At 52.3% G+C, this 27,143-nt stretch overlaps 1 protein-coding gene across 3 annotated transcripts in view; it reads left to right on the forward strand.

The window, feature by feature from the left end:
• The window catches only part of TRAF5 (TNF receptor associated factor 5), a 37,571-nt gene that overhangs the window by 2,681 nt on the left and 7,747 nt on the right, over positions 1 to 27,143 (forward strand). For 2 of the 3 annotated variants that reach the window (XM_045583111.1, XM_036442631.2), the window contains exons 2-6: positions 19,609 to 19,827; positions 21,007 to 21,064; positions 23,632 to 23,733; positions 25,970 to 26,134; positions 27,009 to 27,086. In XM_045583111.1, coding sequence (XP_045439067.1) covers positions 19,610 to 19,827; positions 21,007 to 21,064; positions 23,632 to 23,733; positions 25,970 to 26,134; positions 27,009 to 27,086 — 621 coding nt within the window. In that variant the 5' untranslated portion in view covers position 19,609. The remainder of the gene's footprint in view (positions 1 to 19,608; positions 19,828 to 21,006; positions 21,065 to 23,631; positions 23,734 to 25,969; positions 26,135 to 27,008; positions 27,087 to 27,143) is intronic. The other variant, XM_045583110.1, reaches the window with a different exon arrangement.

Raw genomic sequence — 27,143 nt, forward strand, 5'->3', positions numbered from 1 at the left:
TGTGAGGTCTGACTCTTCACCATGGAGCAGATTCTCCTGCAGATGCCCTGGCCCACCCCATGAACAGACAGCCACGCTGCTAGCCCCGTGGTTGGCAAACTGCGGCTCGCGAGCCACATGCGGCTCTTTGGCCCCTTGAGCGTGGCTCTTCCACAAAATACCACGGCCTGGGCGAGTCTGTTTTGAAGAAGTGGTGTTAGGAGAAGCTGAAGTTCAAAAAACGTGGCTCTCCAGAGAAATCTCAGTCGCTGTACTGTTGATCGTTGGCTCCGTGGACGCATGAGTTTGCCGACCACGGTGCTAGCCCTTCCAGCAGGGCGGGCTGGGGGCAGCTCTGTATTTGTTCCCGTGGGTGTTCTGGAGCCAGGCGCAGAGTGGGCCTACGCCGATGTTTGCACGGTGTTCATCTGAGATGGGTCTCCCCCGGGCTCCGAGCTGCCGGGGCCTGGTGGCCGGGAGCATGTGCTGGGAGGGGCTCTGCGGAGGGAGGTGGAGCCGTCAGCAGGACCGGCTCAGATCCCAGAGCTCAGAATAGCACCGAGCAATCTCCAAACAACCTGTCCCACCTGCGCCTCTCACCGCCTTCCCGCCTTCCCGAGAGGAGGGAGATGCGCTGCCTGCTGTGTCTTCCCTGGCTGCCAGCTGGCGCCCAGAAGCGACGTGAAAGAGGTCCTGGCATGCAGGGACCGGCCAGAGCCCTGGCCCAAGCCTGTTGACTGCAACCCCTGTGCTTTCCTCACAGCACGGGGCTGCAGGAAGACGGGATGGTGGGCAGGAGGGGTGTGTGAGGGAGCCAGAGCAGCGTCCAGAAAAGGCTGCCTGGTGGTTTGTCACGGGCAGGCGGGCCCTCTGAGAGCCGGCAGCCCAGGGGGAGGGGGAACAGAGGTAGCCCAGCCTCCGAGGAGCTTTTCCTGCCCGGGTGGCGGCTTTTCTGCGGTTTCTCTGGGGCAGGAGCTCTCAGCCCAGCAGCGTGTAGCAGGTGCGTCTGTGTGTGTGTGTCTGTGTGTGTGTGTGTGTCTCTGTGTGTGTGTGTGTGTGTGTGTCTGTGTGTGTGTCTCTGTGTGTGTGTGTCTGTGTGTGTGTATGTATGTGTGTCTGTGTGTGTGTGTGTCTCTGTGTGTGTGTGTGTGTCTGTGTGTGTGTGTCTGTGTGTGTGTATGTGTGTGTCTCTGTGTGTGTGTGTGTGTGTGTCTGTGTGTGTGTGTGTGTCGGGCAGCAGGGGAACATGCCCCGGGGCAGAAGCCACCCCCCGGGGCTGGTGGGCTCCTGCCGCTGCAGAGGCCGAGGTCTGACCCGGGAGTTTGCTGCTCTGCCCAGAGGACAGATTGATTCGGAGGGTCAGGCAGTGTTTGACTCATAGGCCCCCACAAGCTCCGTCTTGTGAGGAAATGGCTGGACGACCGGGGAGGAAATAGAAGTGAAATCACTCCTCACTCCTGACAGACGAGGTCCAGTCCACGGAGCACACGCCGCGTGTGGCTGTCCGGGGCGGGCCGTGGTGCGTGGATGGCGCTGCAGCGAGAAGGGCTTCGCCCGCCTATGGGTGTGGGGTCTGTGGGCCCAGGGCTTTTCACGGTTTTGTTTGTTGAACTCATCCGGGCGGCTGGTTAATAAGATTACGTGGGTTCCAGGTGTACAGTTCTGGAATACATCATCCGTATATTGTATTGTGTTCACCGCCCTGAGTCAAGGCTCCCCCCACCACCATGTACCTCCCCTTTCCATTTCAGCCTCCTCCCACCTCCTTCCCGGCCCCGTGTTCAATGACGCCGGTGGGCATCCCTCCTGGGGCGTGTGGGGAGGGAGCCCATCTTGCTTACTTTCTGCAGATCCTTAGCCTCGATTTTTAAAAAAATATATATTTTATTGATTTTTCACAGAGAGGAAGAGAGAGGATAGAGAGCCAGAAACATCGATGAGAGAGAATCATCGATCAGCTGCCTCTTGCACACCCCCCACCGGGGATGTGCCCGCAACCGAGGTACATGCCCTTGACCAGAATCGAACCTGGGATCTTTCAGTCCGCAGGCCGACGCTCTATCCACTGAGCCAAACCGGTCTTGGCCTCAGCCTCGATTTTTGTCATGTGCTCCATCAGCGTCCCCTCTCAACCATTCAGAGCATCCCTGAGTGTACCCCATAGCTTTAAAAAAAAAAAAAAAAAAAAAAAATATATATATATATATATATATATATATATATATATATATTATTGATTTTCTACAGAGAGGAAGGGAGAGGGATAGAGAGTTAGAAACATCAATGAGAGAGAAATAATCGATCAGCTGTCTTTTGCACACCCCCTACTGGGGATGTGTCCGCAACCAAGGTACATGCCCTTGACCGGAATCGAACCCGGGACCCTTCAGTCCGCAGGCCGACACTGTATCCACTGAGCCACACAGGCGAGGGCCCCCACAACTATTTTATCTCCTGTCCTGAGCACCCACCAAGAGACAGCCCTTCTCCACGTGGAGGCCTGATTCAGCACTCTCCTCCCTCTGACACAAGATAGTTCCTGCCATTGCGCTCTTAAAACTGACCCCCTCCCCCCCCACACACGCTTTGTTAAGCATAGGCTCCCTGTGTCCCCAGCCCCGTCCTCTCCCTCACCGACAGCTTCTAGAGTCGCAGCCAGCCTTGCACCTGTGCGTGCACCTGCCGCGAGGCTGGGGTCTGGCTTCCAGGCCGGGTAATCCTCCGCCGCCAGCCTGCTCCGCAGCTGCTGCCCGTCTCCCTGGAGGGTGCCACGCTGTCCCCACCGCCATGCCCTTCCGTGACCTCGAGCTTCTCCTCCTCCTCCTCCCGCCCCTGCAAGTGCCCACGGGGGGCTGGGTCCTCCGCTGGCTCGCTATGCCCTGGGCTCCTCTCCCCGGAGCTCCCCTCTGCTCCGAAGGAAAGCAAAGGAGGAGCAAGCCCCTCACCCAGCTCCCTTCTTGGCCACGCTGATGTGTGAGACACAAAGTCTTTCCTGGGATGGTTGAGGACCCCCTTAGGTTCTTGTCCCAAGCCACCGCGTCCCCTGTGTTCTCCCAAACCAGAGATGGAGCTGCCCTCACTCACCCCAGCCTGTTCCCCTCGGCCCATCCTGATCGGTCTATCCCCAGGGCCGCTCCCCGAGCTCAGGTTCACCCCACTTCTTCCCTGAGCGACTTTCATTGTGCATTCACCCCCCTTCCTGCCCCTCCAGGTTCTCTCCCACGGCTGCAGAGGGGCCTCCTTCAGGCACAGCCTAATCGAGGCCTACTGCCTTCACGCCTGGCATCCTGGAAATAGCGTGGACTTCAGACTCTGGCAGGCCTGGGCTCGGTTCTGGGTTTGTGACTGGCTGGTTGTAGTTGTATGTATGGTCTGAGCAAACTGCCCGACCTTGGTGAACTTCTGTATTCCCACTGCTAAACAGAGGTGGTAATGCCATCCACTGGGGGTTACTGGAAGGATTAAATGAGTGTTCTCTCTCTCTCTCTCTCTCTCTCTCTCTCTCTCTCTCTCTCTCTCTCTCTCTCTCTCGTCCGGAGGCTATTTGGCAAAGTCGGTTTTCTTCTTCCTTGTGTGTGATAGCAATAGGGGATCGTGGGGCCTCTGGGGAGGTGGAAAATGTAAGTCTAGCCTAAAGGCATTCACATTTAAGTTAAAAACAGACAAGCAAGAGAACTGCCCCCTGCCAGGGTAGACCATCCTGTCACTAGCCTATTGTTGCCACTTGGCAATCTCTGGAGCAGCCCAGCCGCAGGAGCCAGGGTCGGTGAGCTTATAGCATTTGGTCGGGCCCTGCCAAGGCATTCGGGTTGAGTTCATTAAAACCTGTTAACCGGGGAGTTCCCTTTTTAAATGTCTGACCAAATATAGCAGGCTAATTTTTTTAAGATGATGACCTTTGCCCTCAAATGATGTTATAGATAACCAAATGGCCCTTGGGGGGAAAAAAAGCATCTCCACCCCAGCTTTAGTGGGATCCAACTGTGAAGTCAGAGCAGGATAAGGAGTGAGGCTGACTGGATGCGAGGCTGCTGGCCAGCGCCCTTTCTGTTCCCTCTTACTAAGGGGCGAGGCTCGGAACAGCAGGCTGTGCTCCAAGGGCCCTTTGATGCTGGAGGATGGAAGCAGGGGGTGGGCGGAGCTAAGCAGGCCACGGAAGCCCCTCTCCTGCCTTTATGATATTGGGAATCTGAGGAAGAGGCTGGGCAGAGGCCTGTGGTGCGACCTCGGAAAACTTACCAGGCTTTTCCAGGTTAAAGGGAAGATAACTGGAGCTTATGTCTAAGCAGCTGCAGAATAAAAGAATCGATTAAACAGGTGTGTGGGGTTGTTCCTGAGGCGTGAAGAGGGGTGGACAGGAGGGATAGGATGGGGATATGGGACTGTGGGCAAAGGCGTTTCAAAAAGATAAAGGAAAAAGTCAAGTAATTGCCTTCAACAAAAGGAAAGTGGATTATTGTGGAGCAGATTAGTTTCCTTCTGTTGAGGAATACTGTGGGATGCTACTTCAACCTTCAAATGGCATTCCCCGGACCTTTCTTAGAAGTGCAATGCCAGAGATTAGCTGTGGACAGCCAGACAGACGCTAAATGCTTTCAGTCCTTCCTTGGTACTAGCAGTTCCGTGGGTGTGGCTTCACATCACTGACTCTTGCTCTTTCTCACAAGTGTGACCTCTGCAGCTCCCATCTCTGCCGTGCCATCACCGTGGTGGTCAGTGTGCTCAGCACCCACTCTGTTCAGGTCTCATTGCAGGGCTGTGGAGCCTCCACCCCTGGCTTCTCTGCTCTGAGCTTTCTCCACATCATTTCTTCTGCCCAGAATGCCTCCTGATTTAATTTCCAAATTAAAAAAAAAACAAAACCCTCAAGACTCATTTCTTCTGTGTTGGGGTCCCCAAGACCATGCCCTGGTTTGATGATTGGCCGGGAGGACTCGCAGGATTCAGCATCTGGTCCTACCACGATGGTTTATTCCAGTGAAAAGACTCAAAGCTCTCTGGGCAAAGGGAAAAGGCACACGAGGCAAAGGCTAGAGGGAACCGGGCAGGAACGCCCAAAAATGTCCCCAGGGAAGGCACACCGGACGTGCTGACCTCCTCCAGCCATGGGCTGTGACAACATGTGTGACCATGTGGTCAACCCGGGAAGCTCATTAGAGACTCAGTGCCCAGGGTGCTTATCGAGGACTGATCATGTAGGCACCCTCTGCCCAACGTATACCCAATTCCCAGACTTCCCAAAGAAAGCCTGGTGCTCAGCATACACCACATTGTTTGCAGACAGTGAGGGTACAGGGAGCCCCCCGTATCTGTTAGGAAAACCTTCCCCAAATCCCCCTCCTCAGACATCAGCCAGGGGCCATCCTTGTGAGAAGACACCTCTCAGGCTAGCAGTCTTGGGCCTGCTGCGTCAACTCGACCGCACAGCTTTCCCGCACCATCCCACCTGTCAGAGCCTGGCTGTGGTTGTGTTGTAGAGAGCATCACACCAGAGAAAGAGCCAGAAGACATGGGGTCCAGCTCAGCATGGTTACCTATGGCCAGGTGAACCCCTCAAATTCCATTCTCCTCCGTCACTTAGGAAGGCATCGTCACTCTTGTTTGTAGACCTTAAGGGTGTTTGTAAACCATGAGGACCAAGAAAGATGACATGGTGTCCACCCTCTTGGTTGAGCACCCCCTGAGTCCAAGGTGAGTGTGTGAGCACCGTGGGGGGGGGGGGGGCAGAGGGGATATGCAATGTACTGTAGTGGTTTTGATGGGACACAAGCCTGAGATTGCGTCCTTACCAGCCCTGTTACCTCAAACACATTATATAATTCCCCCGAGCTTCGGGACCTGGTGTGTAAAGTGTGAATGGGAATAATGAAACTAGTGCCCATGCCTCATTGGTTTGCTGTGCAGAGTGAGGGGAACAACCCATGTAAAGCTCCTAGCACATGGTAGGCGGCTATTAATTCACTGAGATATCTGAGTGCTTGCTCTGTGCCAGCACCTGGAAAAAGAGAGACACAGTTCCCTCCTATTTGCTGGCGCAGACTAAGATGGAAACGGTCATTACATAAAAAATGAATTGTAGACTGGCTGGTGTGGCTTGGTGGTTGAGCATCAACCCATTAACCAGGAGGTCACAGTTCGATTCCTGGTCAGGGCACACGCCCGGGTTCCAGGCTCAGTCCCCAGTGTGGGGCATGCAGGAGACAACCAATGGATGGTTCTCTCTCATCATTGATGTTTCTATCTCTCCCTCCCTCTCCTTTCCTCTCTCTGAAATCAATTAAAAATATTTTTAGCTGAAACCAGTTTGGCTCAGTGGATAGAGTGTCGGCCTGGGTACTGAAAGGTCCCAGGTTCGATTCCGGTCAAGGGCATGTACCTTGGTTGCGGGCACATCCCCAGCAGGGGGTGTGCAAGAAGCAGCTGATCGATGATTCTCTCTCATCAATGTTTCTAACTCTCTATCCTCTTTCTCTTCCTCTCTGTAAAAAACAATAAAATATCTTTAAAAAATATTTTTAAAAAATCAGTTGTAGATACATACACACACGCACACACACTCACCAGAGTTGGAGGAAAACCTCTTTATCCATGCAATCACCCATCTCATTAAAAAAAAGTAAAAATAAAAATAAAATTTAAAAAATGAGTTGGAATCATAAGTGCTACAAAGAAGAAGTTCAAGGTGACAAAGGGCACGTGATGAGGGAAATGGACCTGAGGGGCACATGAGGCTTAGCCGAGTATGTGTGCTTCAGCTGCGCTTGGATGAGTCTAGCTCAGCGAGAAGGGGGAAGACGGAGGAGAGGAAGTTTGCAGCAGAGACAACAGCTGGAGCAAAGGGAAACCAGCCTGAGGACTCAGGCTGTGAGGAGGGAAGTGTCTGCACTCATATGGGGAACAGCAGCCAGACCAGAGAGGCGGCGGAGCTAGGGGTGGGCGGGAGACAGCTCACGGATGACGCTGGCGATGTGGGCAGGTTAGGGAATTGGAACTGTGAGAGCAATGGGAGACTGTGCGCGTGACAATAGCTCGGCATTTTCAAAAGCTAAATCAAGCTGCTGTGTGGAGAATGCCTCGGAGGAGCGCGTGGGGGCAGGAAGAGGAGGGGGGACCCACTATAGGAAGAGAGACCAGTTACAGAAGGCTGTTGCCATGGCCCAGGTGAGAGGGGATTCGGCTTGAACTGAAGGGGGAGGGGGGCGATGTGGAGAAGTCGGTGAGATGTGTCCATCGGGTACCTTCAGGGGAGCTCTGACTGATTGATGGGATGTGGGGGGAGAAGAGGGAAGGCATCACCGAGAATGATGCTCATTGTCTGAGGACAAAGCAAGACAAAGGGTTGGTCTTCAAGAGCAAGCTCCGGAGGGACAGCAGCTGAGGAGAGGCAATGGGTTCCATTTTGTTGGCTTGGGAGTCAGAGGGAGACACCGGTGGGCAGTAGGTCTAGATGCAGAGGAGGGAAACAACTGGGAGTTGCTAGTTCATGCGTGGTCTTTCCTGCCAGGACACTGTGGTTCCAGGAAGCTAGAGGGAGAGAGAATATTAAAGTGTGTTTTCTGGGGGGGTTGGGAGACTGAAGGAAAGGGGGGGTGTCTGCAATGTCAGATGTTGCGCAGAAGCCAGAGAGAATTGACCATGGATGGCATTAGTGACCTAGGAGTCACTGGGACCTGGATGAGAGCAGTTTGGGTGCCTGGATGGGTGTCAGCCAGGCCAGAGCGCGCTGAGGATTGGATAGAAGCAGGGCCTGTGGAGATGGCCGCCCCGCTATGTGGGAGCGAGGATGAGTCAAGAAGCTTGGCTGTGAACGGGAAGAATGCTCGAGAAACTGGAGGACTGTTTTGTGTTGCTCTAATCTTAGGGAGCTGGCTATCATTTGAGGGCTGATGGGAGGACCCTGCTGGAAGGGAGAGCTGGATGATGAAGCAGGTGGGCTGGGTGATAACTGACATAAAAGACCCCTGAAGCGGACCGGACCGTCTAGCCTGATGCAGAGGTGACCTCTCCTGTGGCCCTGGGGGTGGGGGGGCAGAGCAGGGGCCCTGAGCAGGGAGACATGGAGGTCTGGCGGCAGGAAATGGAGGTGGTTCTGGTCTGAAGACTTCTATTTTTTTTTTTTCTAAGCAGTAGGAAGTGAAGTTTCGTGGTAAGCCTGGAGGGAGGGGTCAAGGTTTGTGGAGACGAGAAACATCTGAAGTAGACATTAAAAACAAGAGAGTGAGCGGACAGGGGAAACCTGGCCCCACCCTCTCTCACCCATCTCCAGGAAAAGACCCAGTAGATGTGATTTGAGATCTCTCGTGTCTGTGGGCACCGAGGTAAGGACCCCATACACACTTATGGAGTTGAGGTGTTGGCCTGTCTACCTTTGAGTCCTCCTCAGGTACCCCCTGCCTCCCAGGTACCTGCCTCCCCACAGTGGCACCTCAGGAGCTAGTTCACAGGAGCAGAGACACTGGTCAAGCCCTACTCTCCAGCCCCAGAGGCTGGGCCCTTCCCCTCCTGCCACTCCCCGCCCTCCCCACGTCAGCCGTCATTCCCCGCTTTGCTTTCTGACCTGTCACTGGTGGGATTTGAGGACTTTTCAAAGAGTGGAGGTGGAAAGTGTGGGCGCTGGGAGAGAGTCTGTCCAGCTCTCTGCAGAATGCCGTTAGGCGGCCATTCAGACCGTCGGTACGTACCTACCGAGCACCTGTCAGGTGCGCTGGTCTAAGCGTTGGGACCTCATACACAGAAGAAATACCTTTCACCTCGTGGAGCTTGGTTCTGGCAGGGAAGACAGGCAGTAACCAAGGAAACACAAGATGCCAGATGGCATGAAGTGCTTTGGAGAAAAATGCAGCAGGCTGAGGGCGGCCAGGGATGCTGAGTTTCCATGTGGGTCAGCGAAGGCCTCACGTGCGAGGTAACCTCTGAGCAGATGCCTGACGTGAGGGGAAAGCCAGCCAGGTGTCAAAGAGAAGACCGTTCCGGGCAGCAAACAGAAGGCTCTTCCGCTTGTCAAGAGAAAGCTAGGCCGGTGTGGCTGGAGCGTGTGAATGAGGAAGGTGCTGGGGAATGAGGACAGAGAGGGTGGGGGCCAGATTACTTGCAGCTCTCAGGACACTGACATGTAGTCTGAATGAGCCAAAGAGTGGGATGTCCCATTTTCTAAGTGAGGGGGAGGTGACACAGATAGATGAATGGCAGAAGGGGCGGGACCCCAGAGGTCCGGTTCCCTGAGCTGGTCTCCAAGCTGTGCAGCCTCTCAGGAAGACCCCCTGGTTGAGATGGAGTTCATTTTCCCCTGGCCATGTCCCAGACCAAAGAGTGCTGGACTTGGAGTCAGAAGGCCTAGATCCGAGTGCCTGCCCTGCCCTGGGCCAGCCATGTGGTAGGGGGCAAGTGGCTTAACAATTCAGAAAATGCTCTTCTGCGGAAGGCTAAGGAAAAGGAAAAAAAGAGAACACAGCCAGCTTCTGCCCTGGAGACACCAAAGCCAGCTGGGCCGTGGACTGGGCCGTGGGTTGGTGGGCTGCTGTCACCTGTTGGGTGGCTGTGGTGGTGTCCCCCAGTCCCTGTGTGGTCCCCTGGCCACGTTAGCCCTGATGGAAAGAGGGCTCAGTGCCTCCTTGGAAATACAATGATGGAAATATCGCCTCCGGATTCGTTGGAGGACTGGGGATGATCTTGTATGGGAAAATACCAACGGCAAAGGATTGATATGTGTAAGGTGGTGTCACTATCGTCATTTTCATCATCAGCGTCCCGGTATCAGCAGCATCTTGGAAGATCAGGTCGTGGAAGCCCAACAGGCCTCGTGTCGGCCAGGCCCTCTGCACACTCTTTTTTTCTGTGTGAGATCTGGTTTAATGAGTTTCACTGTTTTGAAGAAGCTGTGAAACGCTTGGCTAGTGGATCCTTTCAGTCTTCCCACGGTTGACCGTGTCGGTTATGAGGGAATGTCAGCCTTTCACAGTTTCTGCTTCTCTGTGGTTTCCTCTGTGGGCTGCCCTCCTGCTCCCCCTCTTCCTTTGTCCTGATCACGCCTGCCAGTCCCAGGCATCCAGCCCTATACCGTTCTGTGAGCAGGACTCCAGGAGGGCTGCCCATGCGTGGGTAGAGCATTGGGGTGTGCCTGGGGCGATGGGGTTCTGGAAGCTTCTCCGCTCAGGCCTGGGGGAGGAGGGGATTGCCCCGTCGGTGTCCCCGGGAACACCGACTCATGCCCCAGCCACCCACGGACTCTCCCAGCTCCGGGCAGCTGGCAGAGACAGCATGTCACATGTCTGTGGTCAGCTTGGGGTAGCATGAGCGTCTGGGGGAGGATGAAGCATGGCCAGAGTGACGCTGGCCTCGGGGAGCTAGATTCACCGAAAGGTCAGGCCACGGTTGCTGAGGCCTCTGGGACTCGTCTGTTCTGTGGGTGGTCTCAGATCTCTCCCCTTTCCTCAGGGCACCCTGAGGCCATGGAGAGTGGGGCCAAGCAAAGGCCCTGCCTAGTCCTCCTTAGAAATGCTCCCGAATTCCAAACTAAATCCCAACTGGGGTCTGTGGGCCGAGTATCCGAGCTCCCGGTCCCCTCTGCTTGAGGGGCCACTGGGATCTCCATCACCTGCCAAGATGTCCACCTGTCTGTGTGAGAGCAGTGGGTGGTTAGGGAGGAAGTGGGGGGAACTGTGAGTCTGAGGTGATGATGGTGATGGAGGGGGACACACTGCTTTCAGAAACAGGGCGACAGTGAGGGAGCCTCTCACACGCGAACAGGTGGGTGTCTTGGCAGGAATGAAGGGTAGCGGGCTGACCCGGCCTCAGGGGAGCCCCGTAGAGAGCCTCTTACGGGGAAGGTCAGGGGTGAGAGGAGAACCAAAAAGGGCAGCGTCCCCAGGGCCAAAGGACTAGGGAGTTTCTAGAAGGAAGTACCAAATGCCATAGAAAGGGTATGCGGGCAGCTGTTGAGGGAAGGCTAGTTGACAGGTCTGATTATACATGATTACAATTATGACTGCCGAAGTAATGTTAATATGATTTTCCAAACCACATAGGGCCTCACACACAAACCCCAGCACTCAGGTGATCCGGGTGCCCCAGCTTGTCCAAAGGCAGGGCACAGATGAACTTGGGAGAGGTGAGAGGCTGCTGGGAGGAGCCTGTGGCGTCTGATGAGGGGCACAGGTCTGCAGGCCCAGCTCTGGAGCCGGGGAGGAGGGAGGTGAGGGAGAGAGTGGCCGGCCAGTGGGGATGGTGAGGAACCCCGCCCACAGTGTTAGGTTTCCGTTTCCCCATTGGTGTCTGCACGTGGTAGGTTCTCAGCAAAGGAATTAGTGAGTAACCGAAGGAATAAATGTCTAGTGGGAGGTAGTCCGGTATAACCATGACCTCTGGGGCAAATGCTATTCATAATAATGGCCCCCCCACACGTATTATTTACCACCGTTATAAACTCTTTGTGCGTGTGTGTGTGTGTGTGTGTGTGTGGTGGGGAGGGGTGTCAGCAGTCTATTTCTGTAGAAAACCAGATAATAAATAGTTGAGGCTTTACGGGCCATATGGTCATCTCTCCCAGGGTAGTCAAAAACAGCCGTAGACCACTTACAAACAAATGCGCGTGGCTGCATTCTGATAAAACTTGATGTATAAAAACAAATAGTGGGCCAGCCGACCCCTGATGTATAGTATTCACTTGCTTAATCTTCAAAAGTGATACCATCGTCACATTTTTCAGGTGACGAAACTGAGGACGCATGGAGAGTAGGTAGCGTGCCTGAGGTCCCATGGCTACTTCAGCAATAGAACCGGGATCGGTGCCCACACAGGTCCACTCCACAGTCACGGGGGTGACTACCACACGCACGGCGCTTGGCAGACCGCAGGAGGCAGGGAGGACCCCCGGTTTCTCCTTATCCCCAAGGCCTCCTCTGCCTCCTGGCCGGAGGGCCTGTCCCACCTCACTCGGTTGCTGTCAGAACGCAGATGGGCCAAAGCCTGGGCATTAGCTGGTGCGGAGCCGGGACAGAGACTCGGTAACGGTAACCCGGGCCGGATCCTGTTCCAGGCCTTAGGTTTCATTCTCACCTTTTTGTATCACAGCCTCCAGCCCTCTGTCTGTCTGACTCGGATTTGTCCTGCGCTGTTTTTTGTGTGTTTTTTTTTTAAATATATTTTATTGATTTTTTTACAGAGAGGAAGGGTGAGGGATAGAGAGCTAGAAATATCAATGAGAGAGAAACATTGACCGGCTGCCTCCTGCACATCCCCCTCCGGGGATGTACCCGCAACCAATGTACATGCCCTTGCCTGGAATTGATTCTGGGACCCTTCAGTCCGCAGACCGACGCTCTACCACTGAGCCAAACCGGTTTGGGCAGTCCTGCGTTGTTTTCATGGCCCTGCTTCCAACAGAACAGCCCTTTGCCGTGGACACCTCATGTTAATTCTGAATTCCCTTCTAAGTTACACTCACTGGCTGAACGGGCCCTGGCAGGCAGTGGGGACTGGAATAGAGTTGGGGCTGAAGGTGGGGGCTGCGAGTCTGGGAGTCAGAGCTTCCTGAAGGGGAAGGAGTCCCTGTGTGGGAAGATCAGTAGCAGTTTATTGTGTTCTCTTAGTCTAAATCACATGTGTCAAACACAAGGCCCGCGGGCCAAATCCGTCCCGCCAGGCCTTGCAATGTGGCCCGCACCGCGCTGTCATCACTGCACTCCGCTGCGTTTCCATCACAATGACAGTTTATGACTGTTCAGTAAACCATTCGGCCCGCGATTTAGGCTGGATTTTAGATTTTGGCCTCTTCTCTGATTGAGTTCGACACCCCTAGTCTAAATTCTGGAAGCAAACCTGAAGGGTCTCCTGCAGCCTTGCTGGGAGCCAGGCAGACTCTGGCTGGTCTGAGCAAGAGGGCGAGTCCATCCAAGGCTTTCCTCCGAGGGCGGTTAGGGTTAGGGTTAGGGCTAGGGCGGCAGCAGGTCCCCGGAGGGAGGCGGGGAAGCCCTGCAGCCTTTGAGCCCCGCGCCTTCACCGGCTGCGCTTAGCTGCCCTCTCGCTAAAAGAGGAACCAGAGGTTTCCTGACAACTTGGGGAGAAATCACACTTCTCTTCAAAGGAATCAAGCGCACAGCCACACCGTTCTCTGTCCTGTGTCCAGGAAACGCTCTTCCGAGGAAGTCTAAGGAAGAGGAGAGGGAACACAGCCAGCGTCTGGACAGGACCGTGGGTTGGTGGCTCCTGTCACATCTGGCCGGCTGCGCTGGTGTCCCCAGTCCCTGCGTGGCCGCCTGGCCATGTTAGCCCTGAGGGAAGTTTCTCCCAGGCCGGTTGTGTCTGATGTCGTGTTCAGCTCCGCGGTGAGCGGAGAGGAGGAGCAGGGCAGGGTTGGGGCAGAGGCCCAGCTGCTGCCTGAGGGGTTTCTCCTTCAGAGGACGGGCCTTTCGGGGCCGGGGCCGGAGCAGACAAGAGGCTGTGTAAGGGCTTCCAGCCCCTCTGTTCTCCTTGGTGCCATCCTGCTGTGCTCTCTTCTCCTTCTTTCCTGGTCCTAAGGGTTCTCCCTGAAGAGCAGGATCTGGGAATTCAAGGGCCAGAGCAGCCCGAGGAAGGCAAGTGAACGCCTGGTACCCAAGAGGAGCTGCCCGGGGCGTGGATGCCAGGGTCTCCCTGGGCCGCTGCATCTTGGGACTGGCATCTTCCTCATTCCTAACCACCATCTCTCCCCCTGTAACCTAAGCCTGGGCTCCTTCCGTGGGTCTCGGCGGCTCCGGGGAATACCGGGTTTGTGCCCAGCCCCGTTATTCCAGGGAGCATCTGGGCGTCGGCTTCTTATGCTCCTGGCGAGGCCTGAGCAGAGCTGAAGAGGCCACATCCTCGAGCTCCTCCAGGCGCCGCGTGCATTTCCCTGCAGCCCCGCAGCCTGAGAGTGTTTGTCTCATCCAGTCGTTGGCAGGAGGGACCTCGGGCCTGGGGGGGCGGGGAGGGGGGGAGTGTCACACAGGCTGAATGGGGATTACTTGTGGGAAGCAGCACCGCCCGGAGTACCGTATTTTTTGGACCATAAGACGCACTTTTTTCCCCCCAGAAGTGGGGGGGAAAAGTCCCTGCGTCTTATGGTCCAAATATAGCCTACACATATACTTTAAAAAAAAAGTTTTTTTACTTGCCCGGCTCTGTGGTCTCTGTGTGCTTGCCCGGCTCTAAAATGGTTCTAAATGCTGCTGTTTACTTTACAGGGTTGATTACATGTGTTTATGACTGTGATGTTGGGTTTTAATGCACATAAAATATTTTAGGACACTATTTGTTTCAGAATCTTTTTTTCTTCATTTCCCTTCTCTAAAAACTGGTGCGTCTTATGGTCCGGAGCGTCTTATGGTCCGAAAAATATGGTAATTTCCAAACGGGGTCACATGGGCCAGGGCCGTGCTGCAGCGGCCGGGGTGAGTGGGAGGAGAAGAAGGTGGCTGTGGTCCTGCCTTCGAGATTTCCTCTCTCTCTCTCTCTCTCTCTCTCTTTCTCTCTCTCTCTCTCTCTCTCTCTCTCTCTCTCTCTCTCTCATGCCTTATCTCTCCAGGCCTTACTTTCCTGACCTATAGAACTAACCCGATTATGTCAAATACCACCGAAACCACCACCCAATGATTTGTACAGTGAAAAGCAGTGCAGTGCCTCGGGCAGATTTAAAGTAACCGTGGAGACCACAGGGAAACGAGGTCATTCCTGGGAAACGTGTGGTTTATTCTGGGAGCGCTCTCAGATGTCAGCTGCTCCGACTCTCACACACACACACACACCCGCTCCCCTGGGCTGTCCCGAAGGCACCCGCCTGGGCTAGGTCTCCGGCCCATGCCCTTCGCTGCCCCTGCGTCTCGCCCGCATCCTCTCCATCCATGCCTGTGCCAGTCTCCGGACGGGGCCTCACCGATGTGGCCTCTCCTGGCCGCTGCCTTAGGGCAGCCCCCTCCCCTCAACTCCCTGCCCGGTCCTCTCCGTGTACCACCCCAAAAAGATAAGAACCGTGGGAAACGCTGGAATTCCCGCTGTGGCCCGCGTTCAGGACTCCTCGGCTGTGCTCTCCCTCTCTCCCCACACCTGCGTCTCACAGAAGCCCTCGAAGGTGTTTCTGACGATGACGTGGGGTGTTGTCTAGTGGTCCTCAGCTGAGCACGTGGCCTGTTCCATCCGTGGCAGGATAGGCAGTAAGGAGGTAACAAGCGCTTTTAGTAATTAGGATAGTGTTGTTTTTTTCCTTTCTTTTTTTTTTTTTTGCAAAACCTGAGCTCTTGCTGTTCCTGTTATATAGGCTATTATCCCCCAAAGAAGAACTATTTTATTTTAATTTTATTTTTAAAGTATATTTTATTGATTTTTTACAAAGAGGAAGGGAGAGAGAGATAGAGAGCCAGAAACATTGATCAGCCGCCTCCTGCACACTCCCCTGGGGATGTGCCCGCAACCATGGTACATGCCCTTGACCGGAATCGAACCCGGGACCCTTCAGTCTGCAGGCTGACGCTCTACCCACTGAGCCAAACTGGTTTCGGCTTGAACACCATTTTAATAAGGAAAGGGTATATGTGTGTGTGTGTGTGTAGACCTTCTGGGGGAGAGCTAATGATTTTTAGGAAAAATGAATGGGCCCTTGAAAGAATACATGGGAGATGAGAGTTTGAAACAAAGTTGGTCTGAGTTGTCAACTTCTGGTTTCTTCTTCTGTGATGAGTCAGTCTTCCCTGGCTGATGAAACCCTCAGAAAGGAGACTGATGATAACTGAGCTCCTTTTCTTTGGAGGACCTGTCAGGCAGGTAAGGTATTCAGAGAAAGCTGCGTCCTGCATTTGCTTTTATCTTTGGTAAGGTGTATTTTGGATAACATGTCTTTATCCTATATATTTTTTGCAAATATTTCCTCCCATTCTCTGGCATATCTTCTCATTTTCTTGGTATCTTTCACAGAGCAGAAATGTTTAATTTTAATGAAGTCCAACTTATTAATCATTTCATAGATTGTGCTTTTTTTGGTGCTGTATCTAGGAAGTCATTGCCAAACTCAAGTTTTATCTAGAGGTGTTTGTTTTCTTTTGGTGTTATTTTCTAGGAGTTTAATAGTTTTACATGTAGGTCCTTGATCCATTTTGAGTTAATTTTTGTGAATGGTGTAAAGTCCGTGTCTAGACTCATTTTTCCGTGAACTTGCAGTTGTTCCAGCACCGTTTGTGAAAGGACTGTCTTTGCGTATTGTATTGCCCCTGCTCGCAGACATCAGGTGACTATATTTACACGGGTCTATTTCTGGGCTCTCTCTTATCCTCCATGGACCTACTCGTCTGTTCTTTGACCAGCGCACACCGCCTTGATTATCGTGGCTTTGTAGAAAGTCTTGAATTTAAGCAGTGTCCATCCTCCAGTTTTGTCCTACTTCTTTTTCTTGAGCTGGTTTTCCTGGGTCTTTGGCTCCTTAATTATTGAAAGTCTAAAGGGGGGAGGTCCCGAGACAAATGTCGGCGGATTGCTGTGTGGAGAAAGATGTACAGACGAGTGTATTAAATTCTTACCGTAGGAAAGAGGAGAGAGTCCGGGGGGGGGGGGGGGGGGGGGGGGGGGTGTGGCGGGGGAGGGACCCAAACTGAGCTTTGTGCACCCCACTGCCTCTCTCTGGGGGCCAAACACCCTGCTGCTGCCGCCAGGTGCATCTCTGAGTCCTAATGTAGAGGCCGTGTGACCCAGACGAGCCTGCTCTCAGGAGGGTCTCTGAGAGAGGCACAGGGGGTGAATTGTGGGTCTCCCTCGAACTAGAGAGCACAGGGCAGTGGGGCCGTTGGGAACTGGTCTTGCACTTTCTCTGAGAAGAAGGTGGGTCTTGGTTGTTAGGGCTCTGCCTGCTGGCCTTCATAACGAACATGTTCAATCTCAAGAGTAAACCATGGCAAAAAGGGGAACAATCACCTCTTGTGCCACCTGCCACCCTCTGAGTTCTGCAGGAAACACACGCAGAGACAGAAAAGGAAGGGCTTCAGCCTCAAACCCCGGAGCAAAAACAATGATGACCCCAGGCCTGTTGGACTCCTCCGGAGAGAAAGTGTCATTTGCGGGCAGAGGCCAGTTGCTTCCTCTGCTCCCCGCACCCGGGCCTCACCCCAGACTCAGCCCCCTCTGCAGTGCGAGAGGCCAGCAGCTGGCTGGAGCAGAGCCGAGCGGGGAATGGGGGCCGTCTTCCGATCAGGCTGCACAGCTGCTCTCGGACCCCGCTGACCTCATCAGCTGCAAGAGCTCCCGAGGAGTCCCGAGAGCGAGCCAAAGGACGCCAGGCCGGAGCCAAGCCTTCCTGTACCCCAGGCTTGTGGAAGTGCATTGCCCCCCGGGACCACCTAGGATGGCTTCCCGTTCATTAGCCATTTGCCAGGCACACCCCCAGGCCCCGCTCCTGGCACTGTGCCGAAGGCACAGTACGTCTGGGGGGCACGGGTGGGTGCAGAGGGTCCCTCAAGGTCCAGACATCAGGCGTGTGTGCTGTTGTGCAGGGAGAAGGCCTAGGGTTTTTATCGAATGTTTGAAGGCAAGGGGAAGTTCTTTCTCAAAGGTTAAGAATCACCATGCCAGAGGTCAACAGTCACTACAGCAGCTCTGTTGAGGATTTTCAAAATGTTCCTTTAATAACATCAATTCAAAGAAATAGCTCGGGTGTTCTCCAAGTTTGGCTCAGTGCTAAGAGCTGGAGAGGCAACAATGAGCAAGAAAGACCAGACACCATCTGTGTGCCATTGAGGAACACGGGTACAAATCAAAGTCACACACACACACACACACACACACACACGTGCCAGATTTCAAATCATGTCTTGCTATGAAGGAAAGAAACCTGGTTTTATGACAGATATAACAGTGGATGTGTAGTTTTTGTTTTTATATGTTTGGGTTTTTTTGAATAGGCAATGCACACAAGTTAAACATTTTTTTGTAAGAATTATACAGTGACACCCCCCTCACCCCACCCACCCTAGCCCCGAGCCACTCCCTGGGGGCCATGCATGTTCTCCAGTCTGGTGAGTGGCCTCTTGCTGTTAGACCAGGGGGAAAGAGCAAGCTGGCTTGAGAATATGAAGCTTGAAATGAAACTTGAAGCACGAATGTGAGTTAACTCAGTGAAGGGGCCTAGAAGATACTCATGACAGAGGCATGAGCTTGTGCAAAGGCCCTGTGGCAAGAGACAGCATGGTGTAACAGAAGAGCTAAAAGAACGCCCGTGGCTAGAATGTAGAAAGCAAGGAGGCAGAAGCCCAGGATACTGGCGGGTGGGGAGGGCTCAGTATGAAGGTTTTCTCCCTGGAGACCCACTGAATGAGGAGGGGAGCCATAACCGAGATAACCGGCAATCACACTTGCATTTTGAAACTATCACCCTGGCTTTTGTATGGAGAAGGGATTGGAAGGGGAAGCAGTTAATGCGTTCTTACTCAGTTCAGGTGAGAAATGATGTGGGTTGGTGGTAGTGTTTTACCTACTTACTGGAGTCCCGGTGCACGAAATTCGTGCATGGGGGTTGTGTCCCTCAGCCCAGCCTGCACTCTCTCTAATCTGGGACACCCCTCTCATAATCCAGGACTGCTGGCTCCCAACTGCTTGCCTGCCTGCCTTCCTGATTGGCCCTAACCGCTTCTGCCTGCCAGCCTGATCACTCCCTAACCACTCCTTTGCCTGCCTGATTGATGCCTAACTGCTCCCTGCCAGCCTGTTTGCCCCTAACGATCCTCCCCTGCAGGCCTGGTCACCCCTAACTGCCCTTCCCTGCAGGCCTGGATCCACCCTCAACTACCCTTCCCTGAAGGCCCAGTTGCCTCCAACTTCTCTCCTCTGCCGGCCTGGTCATCCCTAACTGCCCTCCCCTGCAGGCTTGATCACTCTCAACTGCCCTCCCTTGCAGGCCTGGTCCCTCCCAACTGCCCTCGCCTGCTGGCCACCTAGAGGTGGCCATCTTGTGTCCACATGGGGCAGTCATCTTTGACCACGTGGGGGCAGCCATCTTGTGTATTGGAGTGACGGTCAATCTGCATATTATTCTTTTTAGATAGGCTAGCAGGTCCTTAAATAACAGCATCACTTTTTTTATAATGTTGATGAGATGCTGTAAGAACTTAACTCTTGTTTATATCAGCTGCTCTAGGGTAAACTTGGTTTTGTGATCCGTTGTTTTGCGACAGTTCCGAGAAGCATTCCATGACATTATGTGAGGACTTACTGTACACCGCAAGCAATGGGTTGGGGTGTGTGGTTCTTGCTTCTAAAAAAAAATGTCAACAAAACATTTGTTTCAATTCTCCCAGTTGAGTGGAAGAGAATTCATAACAAGAGTTTGCTTAGAATGTAGTTAACCCTGACTAGATTTTGTGTAAGCGTGTGGCCAAACTTACAGGATAATTTAGTGTTCCTGTGACAAGGAGGATGGGCAAAGGGCTGAATCTTCTGGAATCCTGCGGGAAGACCCCTGGTCCAGCCTCCCACCTGCTCACCCTCTGCAGGAGCCCCCCAGTGGCATGAGGCTGTCACTGCGGCCACAAGGTCATAGCCGAGTGACCATGTGGGTGGTGCTCAGTACTTAAAGCTCCTGGGGCTGAAGTTATGGAGTATGGGCACGCTCAGTTTTCCTTCTGTCCCCCTGACCCCCAGAATGGCTTATCCTGAGGAGCAAGGAGGCAGTCCCGGTGGATTCATCCGCCAGAACTCCGGCAGCTCCGTTTCCTTGGACTTCGAGCACCACACTGAGTACCGGTTTGTGGAGCAGCTGGAAGAGCGGTACAAGTGTGCCTTCTGCCACTCGGTGCTCCACAACCCCCATCAGACAGGCTGCGGGCACCGCTTCTGCCAGCACTGCATCCTGGTCCTGAGGTGAGTGGGCAGGGCAACTCCGGCCACAGCAGGCAGACCGGAGGCGGGGATGTCCTGGGCTCTCAATGTTAAGTGTGGCCTCTCAGCTGTCATCGTGGTTGTGGGATGGCTGTGGTCGGCCACAGAGCCATGAATCTGAGGAAGGGCTTTCCCAGGCTCCTCCTGTGAGACCCTAGGAGCCGTCTTCATTTTTGCCACTGGCTGGCCCGTGTTCACCTTTGGTTAAAAATGCAGACCACGCCTGCTTTGCATGTGTTTCCCCAAGTCACCTGGCCCTTCCTTGCCTAAGGCAGCGGTGGCATTGCATTCAGAAGGAATCTCTTTTTTCTTTTTTTCTTTTTAATATATTTCATTGATTTTTTTACAGAGAGGAAGAGAGAGGGGTAGAGTTAGAAATATAGATGAGAGAGAATCATCGATCAGCTGCCTCCTGCACACCCCCTACTGGGGATGTGCCTGCAACCAAGGTACATGCCCCTGACCGGAATTGAACGTGGGACCTTGTAGTCTGCAGGCCAACGCTCTATCGACTGAGCCAAAGTATCTCGCTGGCATGGGGGCTGTTCACGCCTGGGCGGCTGTAAAGCCTGGCTCATGCCCTGTTGAGGGAACAGACCAGAAGAGACATAAAAGTGGGTGGTTAGGGCTTATTGAGGGTCAGGAAGGAGGTTGTATCCTGCCCAGCTGAGAAAGGGGGTTATTGCAACACACACCCGTTCATTCATTCATGGGCTCGTTCATTCAGTGAACGTGGGTGCCAGGCACCTTGCTAAACGAGGCTCTAGTGTCCAGAGTTGGAGAGCTGGAGGTTCAGGGTGGAACAGGACCCGGGCTCTGCCTTCTAGAATGTTCCAGCCCAGTGACGCAGACAGGCGGCGGTGTAGTGTGGTAAGCAAAGGGATGGAGAGGGCATTGAACGCTGTCTGGGGAACTCACTATTTGAATTACTTGTGTCCTGGGAATGAAGGGGAGTGTTTTAGGCTGGAGAGGTGCTGGAGGTGGGGTGCTGGGGGCCTTCTGGGGGAAGGAATAGCATGAGTAAAGACAGGGCCTGGGCTGCTGGGGGGTAAGGGGGGGGGGGGCGGGTGAGACACATCAGGGGCCCAAGCATGGCCGGAGTGCTGAAGAGCTGTCAAGGTCAACTCTTAATTCTGGTTCTATTTTTATTTTCCTCCCCAGAGAATCAAATGCAGTGCCGCTCTGCCCTGTAGATAAGGAAGTTATTAAATCCCATGAGGTAAGAAAATCATGGCTTTGGGTTAGCAAGACTCTAGTTGATGAGAAGCCAGTGCCCTGATTGGACATCAAGATTGGAGCAGGAGAGGGGGAGGGGGGAAGGGGAGAGCGGGGGGGGGGGGGGGGAAAGAGCGGGGGGAGGGGAGAGCAGGGGGCGGCCTTCCCTGGGGCCCATATACCTCTGCTGAGGAGCCAGGTCGGACCCCACTCTTGACCCCACTCTTGACGCTGTCTGAGAGGCCTGTTTGGGTCTTTATTGACTCCCCACGTTTCTTCTCCTGCTTCTTCCTTCTGCCCCTGCCTATCCCGGCTCCAGCTATCCTGAGTCACTTGGAGAAATGAAACATCCTGTTTCCTGGAATTCTCTTTCTCATCTGGTTAATCGCAAATACTTCCTTTGGCTATTATGTCCAACAGCAGCCTTACTGAACTAGAATTCACACGTCTTAAAGTTTACTCGTAAACTGTACATGTTTCTTGGGTGGATACCTAGCCGTGGAGTAACTGGGTCAGATGGTAACTATGTTTAACACTCTGAGGACCTGCCAGACTAGGTATTTTCCAAAGCAGCTGCACCGTTTTGCATTCCTGCCAGCAATGTCTGAGAGTCCTCATTCCTCCTGATCCTTGCCAGGCTTTGTTATCGTCCATCTTCTTTATTATGGCCCTCCTTGTGGGTATGAAGATATGTCTTGTGGTTTTGATTTGCATTTCTCTAATGGCTAATGATGTTGAACATCTTTTCCTATGGCTGGCCATTTGTATATGTCTTTTTAAAAATTGCCCATTCAATTCCCTTGCTCATTTTCTCAGTGGGTTATTTGTCTTTTACTGTTGAGTTCTAAGAGTTCTTCAAATATTCTGGATCCAAGTCTCTTATCAGATATATCATTTGCAAATATTTTTCTCCCATTCTGTGAGTCATCTTTTCCCTTTCTTGATGGCTTCTTTTGAAGCACAAGTTTTTTATTCTGACAAAGCCTTCTTAATATGTTGTTTATTTGGTTGCCTGTTCTTTTAGTTGTATCTAAGCTATGGTCATGCTCAGTTTTCTTCCTTTAATTTTTTTAAAATTTGTTTTATTGATTTTAGAGAGAGAGGAAGTGAGAGGGATAGAGAGACAGAAACATCTATGAGAGAGAAATATCAACAGCTGCCTCCTGCACACACCCTACTGGGAGTCAAGCCCACAGCCTGAGCATGTGCCCTGACTGAGAATTGAACTGGTGACCTCTTGGTTCATAGGTTAACGCTCAACCATTGAGGCATACTGGCTGGGCAGTTTTCTCTCCAACCTGAACACTTATCTGATACTTGCTCCTACTCTATGCTCTTATCATGCCTTCTGAAAGGCAGAGCATAGGGCAGTGCTGTATTTGTGCCTGCCTCAACACTGGCCAGCGGGTGGCATGTGGCAGCTCGGGATTTGATGGAACAAATCCAGACACCTGTTTTTGTATGGCCTGTGAGCTAATAACAGTTATTATATTTTTAAATCATTGGGGGGGAGAGGGATCAGAAGAAGTGCACACAGGAACTCTATATGTTTTTGCAACTTTTTTTGTGAGTCTTAAACTATTTCAAAATAAAAAGGTTTTTTTTAAAACATATTTTATTGATTTTTTACAGAGAGGAAGAGAGAGGGATAGAGAGTTAGAAACATCGATGAGAGAGTATCATCGATCAGCTGCCTCTTGCACACCCCCTACTGGGGATGTGCCTGCAGGCCGACGCTCTATCCACTGAGCCAAACCGGTCCCGGCTCAAAATAAAAAGTTTTAATAAAAGTAAGGATAATGTTATAAACCAGCCAAACCTAGCTGGTTTGGCTCAGTGAATAGAGCATTGGCCCGCAGACTGAAGGGCACCAGGTTTGATTCCAGTCAAGGGTGCATGCCTGAGTTGAGGGCTGTATCTCCAGCGATTCTCTCATCATTGATGTTTCTATCTCTCTCTCCTTCTTTGAAATCAATAAAAAATATTTTTTTAAAAGAATAATGTTATGCATCGTGTGAAAATTGTATTTCAGTGTTCATACATAATGTTTCATTAGAACACAGCTATGCCCTTTTATTTAAGTATTGTACATGGTGGAGTTGAATGGTTGCAACAGAGACCATTGCAACGTGGCCCGCCAAGCTGAAAATACTGCTCTCTCACTCTTTATGGAGAAAGTTTGCCGACCCCTGGTTTGTGCTGAAATAGCAAGTCCGCACAGCTGCAGGGGCGCTACCTGATGACTAATACAAACCCATCTGCTGGGACAGGAAGCTGGAGACATCACTCTCAGCCACAGCCCCGCCTCCTGACCTTTGAGCATGCGGGGTCACATTCACAGGGAGCTTCTCTGGACATCGATTTTCTGCCTTGCATGTGTAGTGGCCTGTCAGAAGTATGTATCTGAGACAGCTTTTCCCTTTCTGATGCTGAATCTGACATTTTTTTCCATTCCAACCCCGCTGTCTGGAAGTTTCCACCCGACTTCTGAGATGTACCTGAAGACCAAGTTCATGATAACTCATGCTGCTCTAGAGCTTCGGTGTGAGACCTATCATGTTTATCTTTCAGGTGTTTAAGGACAATTGCTGCAAAAGGGAAGTCCTCAACTTATATGTGTATTGCAAAAATGCTCCCAGGTGTAACACCAAGATTACTCTGGGACGATACCAGGTTGGTATTGCACACAACATCTGCCTTTGCCCATTCCCAGTGACGGGCATTGAACACCTTTTTTGTGACGGTTATTGGGCTAAGCATGGGGGGTGGGAGGGTGGCCATTGGGCTGCCCTCAGAGAATTCCTACCTAGAAATTCTATAGCACAACATGCGAAGGGCTGAGCTGTGAGTGAGGAGGTTTGCTCTCCCTGGAAGGCATGGAGGACATGCTACCTGAAGGAGGCCTCACATTGTGGGTGAGGGGCATTGGTCCAAAAGGAACGCTTAAGCAAGGGCATGTCCTTTGGGGGGGGGGGGGAGCGGGACTGTGAAGGATTTGGGGTTCTTAGTGTGGGAGCCAGGGTATGACTGCCCGGAGGCATTTGCAGCTGCCAGAGTGGTTGCTTCCCGGCAGCTGCGGGCCCTGGCCTCTTAGAGTTTATGATCTAAGGCAGAAAGCAGATCAGAACTGAGACAGGATGGAGTTGAAAGGTGAAGCATTGTTAGGAGATGCAAACAAAAGGTACAGGGGAGGTGAAGGGGCGTGAGCTTCCTATCGAATGAAACTGTCCTACCCTGTCCTGCCCAGCTCTGCCAGCCAGCGGGAAGCTTGTGAAATTCAGGGGTGAGATGTGGCCCCGCCAGGGCAGGCCCCTATCAGCTTTGATCACACGCCGCCGAGTGAATAAGGCGCAGGCATCCCAAGCTTCCAGAGAATTGCTCGGAGGCTGCTGAGATTTTCCACTCCCGCCCACAGCCCACACGTTTTGGAACACAGCCCTTCAGACCCTGCAGGCACTGAGCTTATACATGTGCAAATGATTTCCTTGTTAGCACAGGGAGTTCTTTAAAAATTCAGGGAACTTTGGCTGTGTTTTCCCATGACAGCCCCTGGCCACTGGCTCCGATGGTCAGAGAGTCAGGCCCTCAAGCAGGGCCTCTTTCCAGCTTTGGGTTGTCGCTAAGCGTGAAGGGGACACGAGGCTCACATGGACCAGGGGTCAGCTTTAGTGGCCAGATCACGAGCTTCTGGAGAACAGTGGCTGCTTTCTTTTCACCTCTTTCTTTCGGGTTTCCCCTCATTCCCTGTCCTCCCCACCTTGTAGGACAGGGTGGGGGGATCTCACAGATAGCAGAATCCTGATGGACACTGACTGCTTTGATGAGTTGAGGGTAACGGCAGTGAATTTTGGATAAGATGTGGATTTCAGTTGTCATCACCATTTGTTTCTTGCCAGCAGAGGCAGAGGAAAAATAGGTGTATTTATTTATCTCCCATAGAAAAACTCCTTGCTCTTTTTTTTTTTTTTTTTTTTTCCCCTTCAGAGAAGGAGTCAGCAAACTGTGGCTGCCAAGAGCCAGACAGTAAATAGTTTAGGCTTTGCAGTGTCTGTCACCAGTGCTCAGCTTCCCCATTTTAGAGGCTAGATCACCCGAGAACAAATAGATAGACATGTGGCTATTCTCCAGTAAAACTTTATTTACAAACACAAGTAGCAGGCCAGGTTGGCCCAAGGGCCATAGCTTTCCAACCTTGTTTTAAAGGACTTTTTTTTTTCAGGCAGACAAACCTTATTAGGATTTTGATCACTTGTCAGAATCACAGTAACTTACAGTCATTCAAACATTCTATTAAACTATGTCTGTTTTCATACATCTCTAATGTGAAGACAGCTAGAATGAATTCTGATGATGGCATTAGTCTCCTATATTCCAGTTGAAAATATTTCCTGACCTTGTAAGACTGGCCATTCCCAGTTCCTCGTGGGCCTGTGGGTCCTATATGTCCCCTATCTCCTTTTCTGGACCAGCTTCCTCTCCCTCCCTTTTCTTCCTTTAATCCTTTCTTTTCTTCCCCCTTTCCCCCTCTGTGCTGGCTTTTACCATCTGCAAATTAGTGCCTGGTGCTAGGGGAGGGGATAAAGCGTGCACAAAGGAAATAAATATTCTTGAGGTCTGGTCAATTCATTGGCACACCTCAAGGAAATATTCAAGAACTAACCTGAGAATATGAGCCTGTTCCTAAGTAATCTAAAATAAACTCGTTATACCTCCTCCTTCTTCTCCCATCTTCCCCCATCCTCCCAACTCCCACCTCTCAAGACTGGCTTTCACAGCCTAGGTCCAAGCAGTCCCTCTCTTCAGTGCTCAGAGCCAGCAGGCATGGCCGTCCTTCCTCCCAGCGCCCCCTAGTGGCTCTCCCTAGGCCTTTCAGCGCCTCCTTCCCACCGCCCTGTTGTGTTTGTCGCAGGACCACCTTCTGCAGTGCTTATTTCAAGCTGTGCAGTGTTCCAATGAGAGCTGTCAGCAGTCAGTCCTCCGGAAAGATCTGAAAGAGCATCTGAGTGCCGACTGCCAGTTTCGAGAGGAAAAATGCATTTATTGCAAAAAGGAGGTGGTCGTCATCAATCTACAGGTAAAAAATAAAAAAAATAAAAAGATTCCTCACCTTTATGGGGCTGAATTGTGCTTGAGTGATCACAGGGCATCAGATGGGCTACCAGAAGCCCACCATTCTGGATTTATGTTTGTGCAGAGGCACTAGGTCTAAAGAGGAACTTGATGTGAGAGAAGTTCTGTAAGGAACAAAAGCCTTCTGGGTGGCATTCGTTAATTATTGGCAAACGTGTTTGTTTGGGCACCTGCTGAGGAGAGTGTGCAAGGAGTGACGCAGAGACGGGTCACCAGGAGGTGGCGGTGCTGTCTGTCCTCAGATGCTGTGGTCTGACCGGGGAGGTTGGCTGTAGGCATAAGACAAGAGCATGGCTGCCTTTCACCTGGGCCAGAGGAGCCACGCTGATCACTCCCACAGCCTGCCCTCTCAGCGTCCTGTGCCCTCTGACTTCCTTTCGGAATAACTGGGAACCTTAATGGAGTTGAATTCCTTTATACCAAGAAGGCGGCCATCTACATGCAATCCTTTCTGGAAGTAGACCATACCTTCTTTTTTTTTTTTTTTTAATTTAATTTTATTGATTTTTCACAGAGAGGAAGAGAGAGGGATAGAGAGCTAGAAACATCGATGAGAGAGAAACACCGATCAGTTGCCTCTTGCACACCCCCTACTGGGGATGTGCCCGCAACCGAGGTATATGCCCTTGACCGGAATCAAACCTGGGACCTTTCAGTCCTCAGGCAACGCTCTATCCATTGAGCCAAACCGGTTTCGGCAGGCCATACCTTTCTGACGGTAAGCCACATGCATAGGTTCCCCGAGAGACATCTGAATAAACTCTCCGAGGGCATAAAAGCAAAGGGGGCTTTGTCTCATCACACTTTTTCTGTTTCAGAATCACGAAGAAAACTTGTGTCCCGAGTACCCAGTGCCTTGTCCCAACAAGTGTTCGCATGTTATTCTCAGATCTGAGGTAACTGTAAATAATTCTCTCGGTAGATTTCATGTAAGATAAAGTCTTAGCAGTCAT

The sequence above is a fragment of the Pipistrellus kuhlii genome, unplaced genomic scaffold (genome assembly GCF_014108245.1).
Source record: "Pipistrellus kuhlii isolate mPipKuh1 unplaced genomic scaffold, mPipKuh1.p scaffold_m20_p_18, whole genome shotgun sequence".
Taxonomy (NCBI): Eukaryota; Metazoa; Chordata; class Mammalia; order Chiroptera; family Vespertilionidae; genus Pipistrellus; species Pipistrellus kuhlii.